Genomic DNA, 22,256 nt, shown 5'->3' with positions numbered 1-22,256 from the left:
TGAAGACATTAGCCTCCATTTAGCTTTTGTTGTAACATATACAAAGTATAATAAACATCAATTGCAGACGGGTATTTCTGTTAGAAAAATACATATTAAACCTAAGGGACATGTAAATAGAGGCACTTGGATAAGCTAAGTGTTTGCAGTCATGAGCATCACCCACCGGTTTCTAGTGTCCAATTTTGGGGTTCCGTTCCTCTCTACTCATAACACAAGTCATGATGTGATTACAGATTTTAGGGGACAACATCATCACAAATGAGGGCAGGCCGTGGGTGACAAGGGAACATTGAGACATCTCCTATCACTATGCTGGAATGGGAAACTCAAGCTGGGAGGAGGATCCCAAAGGATCGAAAAGGGGAAACTGAACGAAAAGGCTTAGGGGACAGGAAAAAAAAATGAAACCTTTAACATTAAATCAGTCTATAAAACCATACGACGGGCAGTGACAATCACTGGGAAGGGCACGTTAAAAACATTTTGTCCATGTCTGTGTAAGATGACCAACGATGTGGCTTTGTCAGCTGCCCCTCATCTCAGCTCTGCCTGGCTCATGGGCATCACTGTATCTTATTAGTAGTCATACCCTTGAGAATTCTGGTGTTGAATCAAAGGAAACAGGCATTTCTATATGTGTGATGAGTGTGCACAGAACATGGGCTCACATTCATTCATGTAATGTGTTGTCATGTAAACCATCTGGGGGCAAAAGCATAGTAAGGAATGCGATATCTTGATTTGTTTTATAGAAGATAATGCAGAAATATTTTAAAAGGAAGTTGGAGCTTAAAGCCACAAAAATAAGTCCTTATTCTCAAATATCCTGGAGAATCCACATTGGCTTCTTTCGTATTGCACCATGATTATTGGAAAAAACATACTGATTTCTAAACATACAGTGAGCCACCTAACATAAGTGGCTGGTCCTTCATAGAGAAGTGCTATGTGTAACTGGGGATTAGAAGCCAAAGTGGGGTACTGAACTGGGTGGTTTCCCAAAAGGATACCATTCTGAGTTGGATTAAGTGTTAATGTCACACAAATGTAAATGAAAAATGCCACAGTGTCTCTCAGAATCCTACATTGCTTATTCTGTTAGGCATAAGGTGGCAACAGATGCTTGTAAATATGTTCTGTCTTTCAAAAGTGCTCAAATATACTTAATATGAGTGCGTGTGTTCTACTTAGACGTGATGACTAAATCGGTAACTAATTTTCATGTCGGTGAGAACAGAGATAGAAAAATATCATTTATGTGTCAATACTGTCGATGAGTCACCTAAAAATGTGATTGGCATGCTGTGGTATCTTGAGATATTTCTTTTTCCTATCCCAGATGCATCATAAAAGCAAAAGAAGGAGAAGGAGAAGGAGAAGGAGAAGGAGAAGGAGAAGGAGGAGAAGAAGAAAGAAGCAGAAGCAGAAGAAGCAGAAGAAGAAGAAGAAGAAGAAGAAGAAGAAGAAGAAGAAGAAAAAGAAGAAGAAGAAAGAAGAAGAAGAAGAAGAAGAAGAAGAAGAAGAAGAAGAAGAAGAAGAAGAAGAAGGAAGAAGAAGGAAGAAGAAGAAGAAGAAGAAGAAGAAGAAGAAGAAGAAGAAGAAGAAGAAGAAGAAGAAGAAGAAGAAGAAGAAGAAGGAAGAAGAAGGAAGAAGAAGAAGAAGAAGAAGAAGAAGAAGAAGAAGAAGAAGAAAGAAGAAGAAGAAGAAGAAGAAGAAGGAAGAAGAAGAAGAAGAAGAAGAAGAAGAAGAAAGAAGAAGAAGAAGAAGAAGAAGAAGAAGAAGAAGAAGAAGAAGAAGAAGAAGAAGAAGAAGAAAGAAGGAGGAGGAGAAGGTGGTTAGCCAACTGTCTTCATACAACCCCAGTTTGGTGTATTTTGCTTCTCTCTGTCAGAGGAAGCATTGGGCCTGGCTTGGTGGACAGGTTAGGCAGTGGCTCTAAAATGGCCTCTTGAGTTTAGGCCATTCAGTACAGTACCCGGTAGAAGTCCAAGGCCAGAGGTGCTGTACCAGAGAGCAATGTTTTGTTTTTTTTGTTTTTTTTTTCATGAATAACATTCTTTACACACACACATTCCATCACCAGTCACGTCTTGCACACCAGGCTTGTCCCATGAGCTCAGGACAGTTTGGAGCACCAGGGGAAAAGCAAGCGTGTGTGAGAAGGGTGTGCCCTGGCAAACTTGCCATCAATGGACAGTTAGATACATAAAAAGTTCTCGCTCTTGATTCTTGGTGCTCGAAGATCACTAAGGAGACTGTTCTCTGAGCAGCACAGAACAAGACGGGGCGGTTGACAAAACAGTTCTGTTACAAAGGAGTGTCAACCCTGAGCTTGGAATTAAGAAGTTAAAATCTGTGATTTATATATATATATAATATAGATATAAAAATAGATGATCATACTAGGACTAAAAAAGTGAAAAGAACCTCCGTGTCAATACTATATATAATGTTTTATTCTCTCTCTCCTTTTGTCTTGACTTCTTTTTGTTGTGAGTTGTTATGTTAAGAGAATGCTCTTGTGATGCTGAGACCAATTGACACAAAGAGTCAGTAACAACAGAACCTCGTGTGTGGAGCGAGTTGTCATGTCAGTAAGGAAACTCGTATCTGGGGGGAGAGTCCGGAACAGAGGAGCTGAGACATCTGGTTCATGTCCGTCTGGAGAAAGAAGAGACTGTTACCATTGAAGATGACTTTTGAGTCAAGACCTAGGAGAGAGGAGACTAGATGGGGGCGGGGCACCTATGAAAAACTGAAGACAATCAGTGTCAATTGGATAAAACGGACAGACGTTAGGAGACAGAAAATGCTGCCATCAGTGAGCGGTGGGATCAGGCAGGGGGAAGAAAGGCTTCGAGTTGTCATAAGATTACCCTTCATATAAAGACAGAGTCCTAAATGTACTATCAGTACCTTCCAATCAGTTTGGTTAGATTCCAAGACAACGGTGTATTTCCACTATGTGAAAATGTTACACTTTCTCCTCATAAGCACTTTGTAAACCTCGCTTGTCACAGAAAAGCTCACTCCAGGAGCTGGCTGTCAGTGCCAAGCCTGATAGCATGAAAGTTCCTTTATTTTCTCTCCTTTGTTTGTTTCCTTGTTGAGAATGCAGTTGTCTTGGGGTTTGGCCTGATTTGAAACGGAAAATTATTTTTTTTTCCTATTTTAAATGGGTTGTAAAAAAAAAAAGAACCAAAACCCCCCCTCACAACATGAAATTCTTTTAATTTTGCAGCATAAAAGCAAACGACGGTAAGAAAACAATCTCTTGGTACGAAAGGTTTGAGTAAGAATTCTCTCTGGAATAAACGAGGTCCCCACAGATAGCTGAGGGAAAGAGAAGCAGATCATCTGGCACCCGGTACTCTTTGGGAAAGCAAAAAGGGGAGGCAGACCTCAAGACTGCTCTCTTGTCATAGAAAACGGCTTGTTGTGTGGCATGGTCCATTGTTCAAGAGTGTAAGAAAAGAAGAGTGTTGGCCACAGAAGAGCTAAAACGCAGTTTCGTCTGACCAAAGCCCACGATTATCTGTAGAGTCTCTGCAGGGCCAAGACCATGCAGACCAGAGACCAGGAGATCAAGGAGGAGCTGAACTTCGAGGCCGAAGATTCCTCTTCTCTGCGGTCTGGGTCCACCGCCGGGGCCTCGGTGGTGACAAACTCGAACTCCGTGGGACACACATCATCCATGCAGCCACTGCCGCTGCCTGAGCCGCTGGATTCATCGCCTGGCGGGAGAAGATTGACAAGAAAAGTTAGAACAGTTAGCTGGGAATAACGACAAACAGCACAACAGCTCTTGGGATGGTGTGGGAGGAATACTCCATCAAAGCATTGCTGGTCTGTCCCATAGATAGTTTCTTCACGGGCAGGTTGGTGATGGGCCAGAAACAGAACCGAGATACAGTATTCACTGGTATCTGCACAGAGTAAATTTGTAACGGGTGCCCTCTCAACCACATCAATATTAGATGCATCTGCTGTCCAGTATTTAAATGACTAAGAAATTGTGTTCTGGAGCTGGAGACATGGCCATTGCCACAGACCTCAGTTCATTCCCCAGGACCAACATCGGGGCAGCACACATCTATCTGCAACTCTATTCTTGGAGATTTGGCACTCTCTTCTGGCCACTCCCAGCTCTGCCCCCACCAGGTGTCCAGATTCACTCACATTTATTCTCTCTCTCTCTCTCTCTCTCTCTCTCTCTCTCTCTCTCTCTCTCTCTCTCTCTCTCTCACACACACACACACACACACACACACACACACACACACTCTTATATATTTCTATCTTTAAAATGCAATTCTGTTCTTTGCTCCTTTGCACTTCAGTGTTGCTGTTTTAAAATCTCATGCTTTTTAGAGGCAACTTTTGGTTTTTCTTTGTTTTGGGAATCTAGGCTTCAAAACTCATGATCTTCCTTCCTCTTGTCACTGTCTCCAGAGTGCTGGGGTTAAAGATGTATGTCATCTCACCCTCTTTAAAAAGACCTTCAAATGGCCATTTAAGGTAAAACAGAAAACAAAAAGCAAGCAGTGCAGGCAGGGCAGAAGAGATGGCAGCAGCAAGCCACAGAAGGCAACACCATCACTGTGCGTGGCCTCTTTCCCATACCAACCCCATGTTCTTGTCCTAACAGCAAACATGGACTCTTTTCAACCATCTTCTCTAAGACATGAGTGGGTAAGCTACATCCTGTTGCTTAGTTCCCCATGGCCCCAAACATAAGAAACAGATTCTGTACTTTTTAATGTTTGGAATAATCAATTGGGGGGGGGTGTCCTATCATGTAACTACAAGAATTGTACATGTGACAATCAGGCTGACAGTTTGATTATAACGCAGGTACAACTGGTCTACCTCCAAGGGTTATAGGCGCTTTCATATTCCTAGGGTACAGCAAAGTGGCTGTGACAGAGACTGTATGACCCTAACATTTGCATTATCTGTCCCACTACAGAGCATGTTTGTCATTCCCTGTTTGATTCACTGCTTACTCCTTGTCTGAGGGCGCCTTCTTCCCCTCCTGTCCACCATGTCTCTGGGCTTGCCTAAGTATCATGTTTCATTGTTTCCTTCATGTATGATGACATTTCCAACCAACTATGGAGGCAAAAATAAATCCAGAAAGTTCCAAGAAGCAATGCGAATTTGTCATGTATGAAGTGCAACCCTGGTGAATGGTTTGATGTCTGAACAGGTCTTGCTAAAGCTTACTTCTGTGTCATGGCTCTCAGTTTCTCTCTTGCATTATGTACCATGTAGCTCTGCTGTTACTGTATCTATGTCAAAATGTATGCCTTTTTCTTGCCATTATTCCATGAGAAATACAGCATAACAATTATTTACATAGGATTTATTGTGTTAGGAATAGTCTGAAGATTATTTTAAGTATACAGGATATGGGGGAATGTGTATAAGTCACATACAAATGCTAAGTAATTTTATGACAAGGAGCTGATCCACTCTGGCTTTGGCTATCTGCAGAGGGTCTGATAAGTAGCTCCTCCCACCGTGAGAGAGACCACTTAGCCTGCTACCTGAACATTCTCCCCAATACCTGGGCTTGTACTATTTATGTACTTGCTTGTTTACTGTCCATACTCTCTTAGAATATAAACATTTTTTTTGAGAGTAGATAAGAGTCTTTGCAACGACCATCCATTTCCAAGTGGCCATCGATCTCTGATGGGCAGCAGATGCTCAATAAATCCTGTTGAATCGATCAATATGCCTTGAGCAATTAATTCAACTTCTATCAGTTTCTATATCTAAACACATTCAGTTGGTAACGTTTGCCTTGCAGGCTGTGAGTAGAGACAGTTTGATGGAACGTTGGGGGCAAACTCATTGCTACCAATGATGCCAGATGGGAAAGATTTGTTTCTTCCTAACAATGGTAAAGTAACACTTAAGCTAGCATTATTAATTTGGATGGGCAGGAGTGAATAGCTTCAACGAGCATCCTTCTCCTCACCTGCAAAAATAAGAGTAACAAGGCTCCTCAGAACTGTTCTGGGGATAAATGAGACAGTGTTTATGAAAAGATCAGGAAGTGGTGATTTTTGTATCAAGGATTACTGTCACTCTCATGTGCTCAGTGAGTTCAACAAACATTCCTAAACTCCTGCCCTGCTGTTGGGTCTCGCTGTTCCTGAGACACAGTGCCATTTTGGATTCAGACAGTAGAGTAGGGATTTCTTAGATTGTTCCCCGGAGTGAGAAAGAACATTCAGCATGGTTTTGCCCGCCCCCTAAATGGAACATCTAAATACCAGATAAGATCATTTGAATACATTATACTAGGTTCTTAACATTTCTATGCCTTATCTTTATTGGCCTTTACAAGGAGGAAAATGCCCATTAATTAAATCCAGAGATATCAGAATTGCAAAGGGAATTGTTCTGAACACCAGTATCCTGAGCAAAAAGTAATATAACCTTTACAAAGATATTATTAAAGTGACTTAGAATATTAAAATTGTGGGAAGCAAATAGTGACAAGAGGTTCTGGCTGTGAAAAACAATGCCCCAAATCTTTTTGAAAGGGAATCACTAATTCATGTTTTATGGGGTAGAATGGGCAGCTTGAAAAAATTGTTTCAGGAGATAAAGCTGGTGATGGGTATAAAATGTGATAATGGTTCATAGGCTAGGCACCGTCTTAAAACAGCTACACTGGGTGTTTGGGTTAGATTTAAGGGATGCTCTCCACTGTCCTTGACTTTTCTCTTTCTTTTTGAGAAGAAATTGAGAAAAGTCTCTTCCTCCTTGACGTTCCTTGAGTTTTTCAGAATGACATCTCTTTAGACTAGAAAAGAAAGAAGTGCAGTAAAGCCAATGGCAGACAATCCTTGTAGAACTTCAATATTCATCTGAATGGTTACACTCCAGGTCCAACAGTGCATTATCATATGGTGAAGGTAGGAGGTATAAAATAAGAAACACGAGGAAGTGAAGCTAAAAGCTGGTGTCACATTCTCTTCTCAAGAGGAAGGGAGCGATCTAGCAGAAGCAAGAAGAAATAATGGGACGAAGCTGAGAAATTTGACAGCAGTGAAGTCCATTTTGGTGGTAATTAGCCTGTACTGAGTAAATTAATTCCCGAGTTCTTTAAAGTGGAAGACAACACTAAAACCTTTCTGTAGGGGACAGCTCAGTGGGACGGTGGCAGGGCTGAGATGTCTTAATGTCTTCAGCCTGTAACTCGTGCCTTTCCATCTCATTAACCAAGTACACAGGCATCTTCAGCTTCAGTGAGCAACTTAAGGATCATTGGCAGTTTTACAACTGATGTTCCAGAAGTCTCTTCCTGTGAATTCTCCTAGGTTACACACTTAAGAGAAAACCAACCCACCCAAGAAGAAATCCCACAAAATCACTTGCCTCTGTATCTATGCATCTTGAAGCCACTTAGGCAAACCCCAAATATACTTAGCTTCATTTCAGTGTTCACTGATGAGAGTCCATGAAATCACTTCAAGTGTTTTTGTGATTACCACTGAAACAACCATGTGTAATATTGCTTTCTCAGTTTACTATTTCTGTAATATTTCAGATATAAATGTTTATGGTCTGTGTCTCCGTACAACTCAGCAGGGAGGGTAACAGTGCATTGAACCTGCTTACAACCCTCAAGACCCCGATTTAGCTTTTTCATAAGTTACCTCGGAGGCTCCTAGCTCGAACCTCTTATTGTCTCTTGTTTCTCCCATTTTTAGTATTCTAAGGCATTTAATAATGACTTTGTGATAAGGAATTTGAGTCTCAAGAAGTATAGATTCTTCCCTACTTACAGTCAGGCCACATCCCAATAAAGCCATTGGTTTTAGAATGTTACAATTTCAAACGAATTCGAAATATGAAACTTCTACAGCATCTCAGTCTAACACAGCATTCACAGAGCATCGTTGCTTGCCCCTGTGTTCTTGGGACTCACTGGAGTTTGTTGATTCGAGTCTTCTGTCAAGAATCATGAGAGAACATCATACAGTATAATGATAGCTGAAGAAAAAAAATCCAAATTCAAACTTTGAAGTGCTGTTTCTATTTCAAGTGTGTGACTTTTTATAAATAATCTCTGTATGGAAGATTTGCTTGTCAATAAAAAAGCCTGTGGCTGATGAGCTGAGGCAGGAGTAGAAGGTGGGACATCTGGCAGAGAGAGAGAGAGAGAGAGAGAGAGAGAGAGAGAGAGAGAGAGAGAGAGAGAGAGAGAGAGAGGAGATTTGCCCCAGACAAAGAAGAAGACAGTAGAATAAAACTGAAGACCAGGTAACCAGCCATGTGGCATGGCTTAGACTAGAATAAATAGGTAATTAAGATATGAGCTAGTTTGGAAACAAGCAAAGCTTTTGACCTCGGCATTTATTCTGTGATATATTAAGTCTCAGAGTTGTTATTTCTGCAAACAAAGTGGATGGGCAGAAAAACGTGTGGTTAAAGATGGCTCTAACTAAATATGGCACTCAACACAGGATGTAGAATCCAAGTTTAGAACAAAAGATTCAGGCATGAGTTATAAACATGGAGCCAGACCAGAAGTCAGGCAGCTGTGTGCTAGCCAGACAGGAAGCCTGGCCCTTTAAGAAAGAAAGTGGGAAACCAGGGAGAGGTTCTGTGGAAGCACAGGTCCCTTAGCGACCAAGGCTGCAGCATTGCTAGTTGCTGGGGAGTAGCACTTGACTAGGAAATCAGGACCTCAGGCATGTTCCCCGGGCGAAACCTTCCCAGAACCCTGCCATGAATTGGGCCTCGGTAAAAGCTGCTGGGAGGGAGATGTTCTAGTGAGAGACTGAGAAAGGGATAGGAAACAGCAGAGAGGCTGTACCGAATGCAGCCTTAAAGAAAAATCCTTACTAATAGAAGAGCCAGCCACTGAGAAAAAAGGAGGCAGACAGTGAATGGGAATACACACCAGCCTGCCACAGGCCCAGCAACTTCTCAGAGCTTAATGAACAAAATGTAGCATGCAAAAGTGCTACCCAGAGCTGGGGCAAGCAAGTAGGTGTGACTCCCAGCCTGCGCAGTCAGAGACTGGCCAGGGCCAGCAGAAGGTGAGACCAGTGGGGTAGCCTTCTGAGCATGGATACATGCTGGCCTCAGGAGTGTGCAAACCTACAGAAGTTCAGAAGAACGTACTGGAGCTGCCATGGGGCTGAACTGGTATGGTAATATGTTAGAAAATGATTTTATCATAATAAAGCAGCCTTAGATAAGGAGGGGGCTGGAAGGTAGAAGGCTAGGTCACAGGTCACAGGTCACAGGACAGAGGTTAGAGGGTTCTTTAGTTCAGAATAAGAAATCCTTGAAGGAGTCCAATCTGGAACCTGCAATAACATCAGAGTACCTCTGAGACTTCCAGATTTGAGAAATCCACAGCGTTATGGAGAACTAGAATGGCAACCTATAGATGTACAATATGTTGAGTTAAGAATCCAGCTTCTGTTTATTGATGCTGCCTTAGAACACTGTCATACAATACACTATGCATTTCATTTTGCAGAGTTTGGAGGATTAAGATATGTACATTGTGTTGGTGCATCATACAGTTGATGCATGTTCAGAATTCCGGTGGGCGTTTGCCTTGAACTCTGAAAAAGATGAATCTGATATCTCACATTGACTAGAAATGGTGACTGTCTTGGAAATGCCTTCAATTAGGTCGAAGCTGATAATGCTCCAATATATGCATCCATTAAAATACAGCCATGTTTTAGACATTCTAGCATGAAACTTGTTACTGATGTAGCTTATGTTCCTACAGGTCAAGCAATTATGAAGAGATTAATATGACTTTAAAGGAAGTTCTCACAGAACAGAAGGGGGGTTGGGGTGGATATGAGATTTCCCAGAGATAGATTAAATAGTGATTTGTTGACTATTGATGGAGATAACAAAGCTCTTGCAATACACTGGAGTTTAGAAAGGGCAGATGAATCAGATCAGCCTATATATGTAATAACCTCAGAGTGGAGGGCAATATATATATATAGTTGGGCAGGAGACGTTGTATTTGTTTCAACAGGAAAAGAAAAGCTGTGAATTGTATCCAAGTTGTTGGAAATCAGATTTGACTTGGAGGAGACCCCCTGTGGGTCTGGCTGTAGACAGAAAAAAAATCAAGAAAATGAACAAGCCAGGCAAAGTATATACCGATCTTCCCACATGGAAATACCTCTGAGACTGCCTGAGACATGAACATGTCTCCAGCCAGAATTTCAGCTAAGCACAGCCACTAAATCTTGCTGGCTACAGAATTCTCAAAACTTACGATTTAATTCATTTAAATGGCATAGAGAGGACATTAAATTAAAGTTTGGTTGTGCCATCCAAACTAACTTTTAAAGAAAGACAGATGCCCTTGCCTGCTTGAACACAGAGCGAAGAATGATCTTTATCTGAATTGTGCACACTGCACATCCCATAGTTATGTTAATGCAGAAATGTACAACACCTTGTAAGGTTTCTCTATTCACAGAGGAAAAACAACCAGAAAAGCAGCTCTGACAAGATGCATCTTGAGGATGCTGAGAAGACACTGAGGTGCTAAGACATAGTTATTCCCGCATCCTGCTTCATCCAACCTCAGATTGCCTTAATAGCTGTTTCATCAACACCTGCTTCCAGGACAGTTTCAAAGAAAGCTGCTGGCCTCAGTTGGTGAAGCATCACAGACTTTTTCAGTCCAGAATTCAGTTAAGACCTGGACTTTATCAATATGCAGAGACTGGAGACAACAAGTGATATAGGCAGCTTTCTTAAGACAGACACATATCCCAGTTTCTCAGCCCCCTCAAAGGAAAAAAAAAACCCAAGATAGCAAGAAACTATTTTAGAGAACTATGTCCCATTCCCAAGAGTTGGGATGGATGGCTTTTGGCCATTCAGCGTATGGTGGATCTTTGTCGTGGTTTAAGGGTGGTGATGGTGGTGGTTACAAGTTGCTATGGTAATGGATAGGGCAGAAAGAAAATTAAGGAGGTTAGATTCAGGAATATTTTTTATCTTTCCTTTTCTTTCCTCTTTTTGTCCAGCGTTAGGGGGAAAAGAGGGTGGGCAATGAAAAGAAAAATGTGAGATATTGAAATAATGCAGGAATAATAAGAATAAAGCGTAGATTATTGAATCAACTCTTAAAGTATAGAGTCACAACTGCCAAAAATCTTACATTGGTATAGACCTTTGCATAGTGTTATATAATTAAGGTTATATTTGGATACATCATACTATGTATTAACTCATTTTAAGGTACTGTGCCTATGTAATTCTTAAAAATTCAATCTTAAGTTCTAGTACTTTTGAAAGCTGCTATTACAAACTTTTTAGAACAATTAAGAAGTACACGTTAATAGTCAAACTTATGATCATGTTAGATACTATCTAATTATTACAAAAATATGTTTCCTAGGTTGAACAGATAGCAAAAAGCAGAAACAAGAACATTTACCTATTCAAATATACTGTAGATAGACAGATGGTCTTCAAAAACCTCAGAGACCTACCTACAGAATATGGCATTTAAAGATGTCTTATTGATAAAAGGCTTTTTTTTTTTTTGACAATGAGACAGGTCTGATCCTGGCAGCATCTCAATTCCACTTCAAGGAAGATGATGAGCATTCAAGAACCTCCGTGTGGAGTTTGCTTCATATGTGGCAAGCTAGCCACTGGGAAAGACTACCCTTGCATCAACTGCTGTCCAAACTGGACAAATGAGTCACAGGGAAGTCAACTGCCAAGCCTTGCCAAGACAAGGTAAGTAGTCCCTCACATTTCCTGCTTCACAAAAAGGTGTGTCAGATATTCTCAGCCAGAAGACTCAAGATGGATATTCCAATGTTATAGAAGAATTTGGAGGGGCTGTCCAGGCAGCCATCTTTCCCTGCCATTTCTATAGTTTTGGAAACTGCTTGCTCTGCACCTCCTACATTCTCAGGTAATGTTTATTTCTTCTCAGGTCTCTGGTTGGGTTGAAGACGAGACAGTTAGATTCTCACAGGCTTGTACTGTTTAGGGTTTAAGATGTCTATAAGTCTAAGGAGACATATTAGGTTGTTAATGCAAGTTGTGATAGAAATTGATTTAGTTACAAAACTCTGAACTCATCAAGATAGGACAGATAGTAGAATACTTTCTCCAAGCTTGCCAAATACATATGGTATGGAATGGACTTTGTGAACGTAAATCTTACCTGATAGTTTTCATAATTATTCTTATTGTATGTAATTTATAAATGTTAGAGAAAGAAATTTTTTATTGGACTAAAAGGGTAATATGTAGAGATGTTCTCTTGTGAAATGTATGGAAGCCTCATATGACAATAAAAAAAGCCTATGGTCAATGAGCTGAGGCAGGATTAGAAGGTGGAACCTCTGGCAGAGGGAAGGTTCTGGGAGATCCTCAGGTGCAGGAAATTATTCCCAGATACAGAAGAAGATGGTCACCTGAAACTGAGGACCAGGTAACCAGCCACGCGGCATGACTTCAACGCGAATAAATGGGTGGTTAAGTTATGAGCTAGTTGGAAAACAAGCAAAGCTTTTGGCTTAGGTATTTATTCGTGAAATATTAAGTCTCGTAATGATTATTTCTGGGAGGAAAGTGGTCAGGTAGAAAAACACAAGGTTACAGATGGTTTTAACTAAAACCTTTGAGCCACCATAAATTCAAGAAATAATTATAATATTGTTTTGAGAGACAAGATGGGGATGGGGCTCATCCCAGCTTGTCATGAATCTGTAGAAGGTTCTTTAGGTGGTGATGGGGGAATTAGGGCTTTGGGACAGATATAAATGCTGTCATAGAAAAGACAAGCTAAAGACACTTTATCATAAATGTATCAACTTGTAGATGAAACTATATTTTTGCTTTTGTATGGTTAACTAATTCACTTGGAGCTGGGATGATAACTCAGTCAAGAGCTTGCTCTGCAAGTATACGAATCGGAGTTAGATCCTTATAAAAAAAGCCAAGCATGGCTCTGTGTACCTGAAAGGTAAGCATTAGAGAAACACAGACAAGAATACCTCTGGAGCTCACAGGCCACCCAGCCTAGCTGAATTGCTGAGCTCCAGGGCTATGTAAAAGATCCTGTCTCAAAAAATGAGGTACTAGAGTGAGTTAGTTCTGTGGGAGGGATCTTCCTTTCTCAGAGGTGAAGGAGAGGGTGAATGGAGGAAAAAGCTGTGTGTAGGATGGGGGTGGGCTGGGGGGGGGCTAGGGGGGAGGGGAGTTGTGATTGGGATGCTAAATAAATAAATAAATAAATAAATAGATGGAAAAAAATACGGTTGATAACACCTGGGAATGAATGACATTTAATATCTTGTCTATACATGAAGCTAAATGGATATGAACTAACTCTCCATGTTCTCTCTCTCTCTCTCTTTCTCTCTCTCTGTCTCTCAGTCACTCTCTCTCTCCCTCTCTCTCTCTCAGTCACTCTCTCTCTCTCTCTCTCTCTCACACACACACACACAGAGCCATTTATTATGAACAATTATGATTTCAGTCAGCATGTACATTGTGCCTCAGACTAGAAAAACTTTGTGATTAAGGAAAAATGACATGTAATCAAAGATATTCATTGCTCTTGGAGAAAAACTTAGAGCACATTCTTGCAGGATCCTTTGACTATGGGGTTCACTGGTCTTTGTGAGAGCTTCCTTACTTGTGTCTTGGAAGTTGACGTCATTGCCATTGTACGCATTCTTCAGTTTGTTGGTCATCACGCGGAGAGCCATGATCTGCTGTCTGATGAAAGTGTCTGGCCGTGTGATATCCACCTCCACCTCAGGATTGTTGATTTGGTTGGTCAGCCCATCGTTCATGATCTCAGGCAGGTATCTGTAGAGCAGAGAGGAAGACATGGGTCAGGGTGGTGTTGTGGTGACCTCAGAACCAAACGCCGCCCTGCTATCTCAGATGGGAAGCCACGTCACCTGGTGAAGGAAAGCAGTAGTGAGTGCCTGAGGAAATGAGCCAAACATCAAATGTGTTCTGAGACGGCGTGCAGATAGAAGGGCTCCACACTCATTTTTACAGCGCAATGAGTTCTCATGTAGGCTTATCTATAAATAGGAATAACTGAATGGTAGAGTAGAATCATCACTTCTGCCCGGTGACTACCTTTCCTCTTCTTCATCCAGCGTTTGGAAGCTCTAGTCAAGACTGTGATAGGTTCCTAGTACAAAGATTTTTCTGGATATTAAAAATAAGTCTTTGAGACGTTTTATGAGAAGTCATCGATGGCTTATGCCTTTGACACATCTATAATGGTTTTCGTTTTATATTTTGGCAGTGCTGGGATTTGAACCAGGGTCTTGTACATGATAGGCAAGTGTTCTACTGTTGAGCTGCACTCATATCATAGGTTTTTAATTTTATAATATCATTTTGGGTCTAATTTTAGAGGCATGTCAACATTTGATAAAAGAGACTAATGTGTAGTTATAGTTAACTCTTCTTATTTAATATTTCTTTTTTTTTTCAGTCTTCCAATATCTTGTCTAATGTCACCCAAATGGTTTTATACAAAGGGAATAGAGAGCCCATGGGCATGTTCAGAGGGCCTGTGAGTATTTAATGCTCTATCTACCAACTCTATACTGATGTCAGGAAACTCCTCTCACAGGCCTTTTTCTTCCCCTGCCTTTCTCTTTGAAGTATAGATGGTTACAGCGGCTCAAACAAACTTTTATAGGCGCTCCAATCTTCTCTAGTGTACCCTACATGTGCTGTCTGGTTAACATTCCTAAAACATCACTCTCCCATCTCTCCTCCATGTAAATGCTTTAGAGGACAGTGGTTGATGTCAAAAGAACGCTCTCTGTCAGGAGCTATGCTATAAAATCCCACCTCACCAGCCCATGTAACAGAGAGGTGTGCCGTTCTACCACTGCATGAAGTAGAAAGGCAAATCCAAGCGGTGGCAAGCAGATGTGGAGTCTAGTGAGTGACAAAACTGAGCTCCGTGAGATGCCCAAGCAAATCAACTGGACCCAGGAAGGGGTGGGGACACTGTAATTTATAGTCAGGTGTCACATACGGTTAACAGCCTGGGGTCTGCCACTGGCATCTGAAGTATATATGTGTTAGCGTGAGTGTGTGTGTGTGTGTGTGTGTGTGTGTGTGTGTGAGTGGGTGTCATTATGTGTGTGTGTGTGTGTGTGAGTATGAGTATGCGTGTGATTATGTGTTTGAGTGTATATGTGATTTTGTGTGTGCGTGTGTGTGTGTGTGTGTGTGTGTGTGTGTGTGTTCAGTCTTGGGGATAGAACTTCAATGAACGCCAAGACAAAACTGACTTAGATAACAACACTTAAGTGCTGTCTACTGCAGATCTGACCACTAAACTTGCTGGTAGCAAGAAAGTCCCATCTATATTGGGAGAAACCAGTGTTGACTGTGCTATGAGAGTGGATGAGGAAGCCAGGCCCCTTTCCCCCAGCACAGTGCTCTGCAGGGCTTTGTTTGTTTTTGTTGATTTTTTTTCTGGTCCATAAGATCTGAAACATATTTAAATAAGACCCTCATATCTTTCTAAAACAGTTTCGGCTTTCAGGAAATCTACCCACCCTTTTATGAGGCAGCTAGGCATGGTTTCCTGTTGTCGTGTTCTTTATTTAGGAATTTTCAAAATATACAGAAATGGAGCTATAATGAAGCTCTGTAGCTAATCTGGATGCCCTTCTCTGTGTCTTACCAAGGTACCATCCATGTCTGGGTCCTCGTAAGAAACAAGTGGCACACCGGAGGGATAACAAGGACAATTAAATGGAAAGAGTATTTACAAGGCCACCGAGGAAACTGAGCAAGGTGGCACCAACAGAAGGAACCCCTAGAGACAAAGGACCAGAATGTGACCAGAATGCAGCACAGTGCAAGCGACAGCCAGACACCAGAGGGCGCTATGCCTAACACATCCTGGCAGGGAGGGAGCTAGTCCTTATTGGCTGAGTCTAACTGGGAGCCGACTGATGGGAAACTCGGTGATCTTGAGGTGGCCCTCCAAAGTACAAGCCAGAGCCCAGGGCAGAAGCACAGAGCAGCTCTTAGGGGACAGCAAAGGTTTTTTAAGTAGTATTTTGCTCTGCTGGGCCTTGCTCCATAGCCCAGGCTAGCGTCAAACTCGGAAAGATAATCTTTCCTCTGACCCCTGCTTACTGAGTTCACAGGGATGTAGCACATGCCTACCTTTGAGTGTGCTGTTACAAGTCCAGTCTGTGGCTTATGAGCCCTCAGGCTGGTGGCGCTGAGTCTGTGGCTGTTTATCTACTCCTCTTCCTGCTGTGGGTGGAGAGCTGAGAAAGCGCCTCTGTTTGCTCATCCCCACTCTCAAAATCATGAACTACCCTCATGCTTAGAATCCTTTCTCTTTCTTAAAGTTACTTTTCAAATGCCAGATACCAAAGACTACAGCTTTTGGAAGAAGGACCGCACACAGTAGGAGTGTCCACACATAGTAGGAGTGTCCACACACAGTAGGAGTGACACTCAGGGTGGTAGGCGGGACTCAAGTCCTTTGCAGGACGTATTTGTACAGGAATTGGTTTACTTATTCAAGTCAGGGGTCTGCAGGATAAGCTGTGCATTTCCACCCACATTTCGAACAAAATAAAAGCAAAACTCAGAGTTCATGGTAAACTCTTTCCTATGAAGTTATTTCTGCCCCCAAAATAACTCTAAGAGAAAACAATTAAATCCAAGTACCCATACATCTTTATTTTTGCAGTTAAAGCATAAACTCCTACCATTCTTTTTAATGACTGGAGTACAAGCAAAATCTTGCTGGCCTCTGAGATTGCCCTCCCTCCTGGAGTTCAGTTGTGATGATGGCCCACCAGAATACGTAGCAAGCACAAGCCATCAGCTGCTGACATGGTTTGAGGGGTTAAGGTGATGGCCAGGGCTCTCGATGCTCTGTATTCTGGTCATTATTCCTGCAGCTGTGCCCAGGCCGAGTCAGAGGGGCTCCGTCTCTCTTGCACGCCATGTGCTCTGCTTAGCTAGCCAAGTCTCATTTATCAGCAGCTTGCTGCAATAGCTTACTCGGGAATGCTGCCCCTGGGAGTCTGAACATCCAGCATCAATAAGAGACTGCCAAGCAAGGCCAGCATCTCACTGTGCTTGGTGATGCTCAGCCACTTACAATGAACACAAGGAGCCATGGTACTTGTGCCCTGCAGAATGTTTTCTCCTCTTGGAGTTTTCCAAGGGCGACTTCAGAAATTTAAACATAAAACAGTTGGAAAATAAAACAGCTATTTCTGCCACTGTAGACACAGATGCTGACGCAGTAGCTGCAGAAGACCACTGCGTAGTTGGACAGGGAGATGGAACAGGATGTGAAGAAATCTCAAATTCTGCAAGAACAGACCAACCATGGAACTCAGAAGGCCCTTCCTTTGTCTAGCTTTAGCACAAGTCATTTCAGTGACAGTGACTCACATCTCTGGGGACATAGGTAAGAGTGCTGTCACTGACAGCCCAGGTTGCAAGGCTGGGTGGGCGCGCACTGGGAGCAGGGAGAACTTAGATTTGAGGACAGCTTGGAGTGCCAAATAGGGGTGTCATCCCTGCCAATTACTCATGCTGTGGTGTGGCAAGTGGGTGGCACCCAGGGACAGCCAACCGTAGGCTCACTTGGTTTGGCTTCTGTTTGCAGGAGCATGGCCAGGAGCTGAACTTGGACAGTTGCACAGAATTATTTTTCTTCACATCTAATTTCATGTTGTTAATGTAGGGTTTCTTGATTGCCACCAAGCATAGCTTATGAGGGTGGAAGAGTCCCAGGAGAAGTTAGGGAGAACGGAAGCTGAACACATTTTGTGGGAGGGTAGGGGCTATATACCCTGTGTGCTAGGAAACTCACTGCTACAGCTGACGGCTTTTGTAACCTAAGAAACAGTAACGTATTTCTTATAGACGGTTCCCAGTGGCTAACCACTGTGCCTGCCGTCCACGCCTCATGGTTGAGTTGGGGTTTTCAGAAAGACCCGGGTGCTCTATTAATGTTCTTGTTAGGAGGAGAGTCAAGCCAGCCTCTGGGCATGCTCTATTGCTTACCAGCACGCTTGTGTTAGTTCTCATGTGAGGAAAGGAAGGGGCACTGACTGACCTTTGAGTTTGGGGTTTATTAGCTACTAAAAGTCTAAGCAGAGAGGGGCCAGGAAGAGAACCAAGGAACCAAGGGCAGTAGGAATCACCATGGGAGCTGTGTCAGGCACTGAACTATGTCCAAGAAAACCAAGTACAAGAAGGGAAGGTTGCCCTTGGCTCTCTGTTGAAGAGATTTCTATCCATGCCCATCCGTTGTTTTGGGTCTGAGGTGAGGAGGAGGCAGAAGACCCTGAAGTGGACGCATGGCACAGGGAAGGTGCTCTTCTCATGATAGCCAGCATGCAAGAGCTAAAAGAAAGTGACTAGGGACAGAGTGTTTCCATTAAGGATGTGTCTCCGGTGTCCTCTTTCCTCTAATTATGCTCTACCCGACCCTACTCCACCATCTTTCAATGATACCATCAGACCATCAATGCATCAGTTGACTGTCCCACTGAGTCGGTCAGAGGCCTCCTGATACAATCGGTTCTGCGAGCTTTGCTGTTAAGCCTTGCATGGGGAATGAGCTTTGAACAGTAAGACTTTTGGGTAGGAGCATGGATTAATCTTGAAATAAACAATGAGGCTGGGTCAGAATTGGGGTGCCCAAGTGCTGGCCTGGGTTTCAAGTGCCTGCTACTCCTGACTGATGCTACCCTGGGCACAGTTGGAAGAGGGAGATAAAGCTGATTTCACTCACTTGTTACCATAAATGAGCTCGGCGGGATGCACATCTCCATAGAAATTTCTAGTGTAAGCTACACACGCCTTCATTTTTCAAGCGCGTTCAAAAGCCTTCCCGAGGTAAGAAGATACGTTCTGTATACAGACCCAGAATTTATGTGCAGTTCCAAAATTTGAACGTCTCCAATTTTTTCCCCTCCTGCAATCCATTTGTTAGCAAACCATCATCAAATCTGAAATATGGCCAATTACAGTCCTCATTTCTCCCACTTAGTGCCACACTAATGCATTTTTCTACAGAAATCCTAATGCATTTGATTGCAGGATGTAGGTCCAGACCCCACTGGGAACATTACATAATATGCAGTATGTTCACTGTGGTAATTTTCTCAAATCAGAAAAAAAAATCTGAATTCTAAAAAGACACATGGTCTCAAGGATTTCACAGAAGGGATGGCAAGCCTGTGATATCTGTGGCCTCCTTTTGCAGCTTATTTTAATACATATCTAAACTTTATACACCTCAGGATGGCTAGTATTAAAAACAACAAACAAAAAAATGACAAGTCTTGGTGAGGTCGCAGAGAACCGGCACCCTGAACACTGGCTTTTGCACCAATAACATGGTTCAGCCTGTGCAATGACTGAACCTCACAATGGCGGTTCCTCACAATATACACACGGCTGCTCTCTCATCCAGCAGCTCTGCCTCAGATTTATGTACGAAAGAACGAAAAGCAAAGGCTTATGCAGATGTTTATACCTCTGTGTGTAGCGCAGCATCATTCCAAACAGAGCAAATGTTACAATCATGCAAGTACCTATTTATGGGTAGACTAATGGATACAACGGAAAGGAAAGGCTGGCTCACAATGGGAATATTCTGGGGGACAGAAACTCCCACCCGTGGTGTAGCAATGATAAACCCCAAGGACTGCAGCCTAAATGACAGAAGCCAGGCAGGAGCACGACAAGATTTCACGCCTGTGAGCTACCTACGACAGTCTGCTCTCCCATTGGCCCACCAGGGAACGCCCCTGACCCTCCTCCAGTGCATCAGCATAACTTCAACGGTGCCACATTTGAAGGCTGCCAGTTTTCTTCTCAGAAGATTTCTCACCATCCCAATGTGTTCCTCTGGCTGCGTACAGATGGAGTATTTTACAGTTCTTTCAAGTACGGCTAGATGTTTCGGGGGCATCCTTCGCTCTCAGACTAAAGCAGTATGATCCTGCCAGGTCTGCTGACGCACTCGCTTCACAGATCTCCCATCCCCAGACATCATCCATCTGCTCAGACTTACCCAGTCACGGCTCACAGCGGCTGGCAAGGCTGACTGACCTGTTTTCTGGATTGTTCCACTTCCCCTACTTCTTACAAGTTACTGTGCCTGCCCATTGGTCTTGGGAAGGACTTCCTTGGGGGATATAGTGGTTCTGGGAGGATCTGATGCTTTGAAGCACCCTGGTGGCTCTCTCTAAGAACTATCTGCAATGGGTCAAATCAGTCTATATTCCTTAGCCAGGTCCTTAGCTACCTCCTCTCAGAAGGTGTTTTGTGTTTGTGTAGTGCTGGATGTCCTGGAACTAGTTCTGCGCACCAGGATGGGCTCAACTTCACAGAAATACATCTGCCTTCGACTTCTGAGTGTTGTTGCTATTAAAGGTGCGCTCCACCAAGGCCAGGCACCCAGAAGGCATTTTCAGGAAAGGACATATGGACGGCAATGCATTAACCCATAGGGAGCAGAAATGATCTTTGCTAGTTCTATAGTTCTATGGGGTGAAGGAAGGGTCTGGCAATGATGGACAAAAGGGCTCTACATAACCCCAGATGACCAACATCCTATCAGACAACCAGCATGGGGGGTGGAACATGAGTTTCACACTGTATCCTTTATCTGCGGCTTGCCCTGCTCACCTTTTTGGATAGTGGGTCCTGAGAAAGAGACATCAATCCTAGAGGAAGTTACAGGTCACGCTCTTTACTGCAGCTGTGTCCTAAGAAAGCAGAATTCTGCTGTCCGAGAGCGGTAAGTCAAGAGCCCGAGTGAACAGTAGTAGTGAGCTTGTTTCTCCTACTTTTTTGTGGCTGGGCAGAGCTCTGACACGTTCATCCTAACCATAGACGAGTTTTATTTCCCTCTAAGCCTGTGCTTTGCTGCCTCCCACATCATCAGTCTTCCTAACTCCTGCACAGACAGCTCATTCTGGACACAGGTTGCGCAGACCATGCTTCTCAGGTGTGACTGATGGCCACACATGTCCTCCTAGGGTCTCCAGGTTCACCCTGGGACCTTTAGGAGGCCTAGATTTGTAGCCTGCTCCATGAGTCTTTGATTTCCCCCCCTTTGGCTTTCTAGATTATTATCGATTTCCCCTGTAAGTTACCAGCTTTCCCTCAGTTCCTATTTGTCTGAGTTGAGTCAGAATGCTCTGCTGTCTTCCCCCAGCCACCCCTAGAAGTTGCTTAGGTCAGTGAAAAAATGGGAGATGTAGGAGTTCTACCTGTGACTCACTTCCTGCTGGTCGCTGAAGGTGAGCCCTAGATTCCTCTTGCAGGCCACAGACACTGATAGGGATGTTAAGGAAAGAGCTGTGTTTGCTCTTTGGACGAGTAGTGTGAGCCTCTGAGCTTGGACTGCTGGGAGCTGGACTTTCAGTATGGTTTTAATCTAGTTCTCTATGTAATTTGGAGGTTGGGACTTTGGGAAATGATTAGCTGAGGTGGGTGCTGAGAACCACACTTTGGTTCTCTGCGAGAGCAACCGGTGCGCTTAACCTCTGAACCCTCTTACCAGACCAACTGTCCAGTATTTTAAAGGACTTCTCACTCTGAACCATGGATGTGTGGATCCGACATCAGCAGTAGCTATGTGGCCTGGGAGCTTGTTAGAAGCACCAACCCTCACTCAGGCCTTGTTTATAGCTCCATTTCTGTGGCTGTGATAAAAAATACCCTGACATACAGAAACTGAGGGGGAGTCAGGGTATATTCAGCTTACAGACCTGGGTTATTATCATCAAGGGAAGTCAGGGCAGAACTCAGTAGCAAGGCACACCACATCCACAGCCACGAGCCCAAGAAAATAGATGTGTGCATTCTTGCTTGTTTTATTGCTACTCATCCATCAGTATTCTCCTCTCTTATATGGTTCTAGAACTCTTGCCCAGGGAATTACCCTGCCCACAGTGGATTGGGTCTTCCTATATCAATTAGCAATCAAGACAATCTCTCACCAAGAAGCCTATGAGTCAACATGATCTAGAAAATCCCTTATCGAGACTCTCTTCCCATATAACTTGAGGTAGTGTCAAATGAACAATAAACACTATCCAGCACATGGACCATCTCACACTCACGGCTTTGCTCAGCTCTGGCTCTCTAACAAAAATGCCACGAACTGGATGGCTTAGGTAGGAGAAACTGCATGAGCAACATGAGTTTCTCAAAGCTCT

General features: G+C 43.1%; 1 protein-coding gene across 1 annotated transcript in view; it reads right to left on the bottom strand.

Moving 5' to 3' along the window:
* Positions 1 to 1,832: 1,832 nt before the first annotated feature.
* Gpc6 (glypican 6) overlaps positions 1,833 to 22,256 on the bottom strand; it is a 1,019,946-nt gene continuing 999,522 nt past the window's right edge. Inside the window, exons 8-9 of the mRNA XM_021181728.3 lie at positions 13,685 to 13,860; positions 1,833 to 3,737 (exon numbers count right to left, since the gene is read on the bottom strand). Coding sequence (XP_021037387.1) covers positions 3,535 to 3,737; positions 13,685 to 13,860 — 379 coding nt within the window. The 3' untranslated portion in view covers positions 1,833 to 3,534. The remainder of the gene's footprint in view (positions 3,738 to 13,684; positions 13,861 to 22,256) is intronic.

The sequence above is a fragment of the Mus caroli genome, unplaced genomic scaffold, assembly GCF_978045245.1.
Source record: "Mus caroli unplaced genomic scaffold, Mus_caroli_1 scaffold_12, whole genome shotgun sequence".
Classification (NCBI taxonomy): domain Eukaryota; kingdom Metazoa; phylum Chordata; class Mammalia; order Rodentia; family Muridae; genus Mus; species Mus caroli.
The sequence above is the reverse complement of the archived record's forward strand: the minus strand, read 5'-3'. Positions and strand labels throughout refer to the sequence as shown.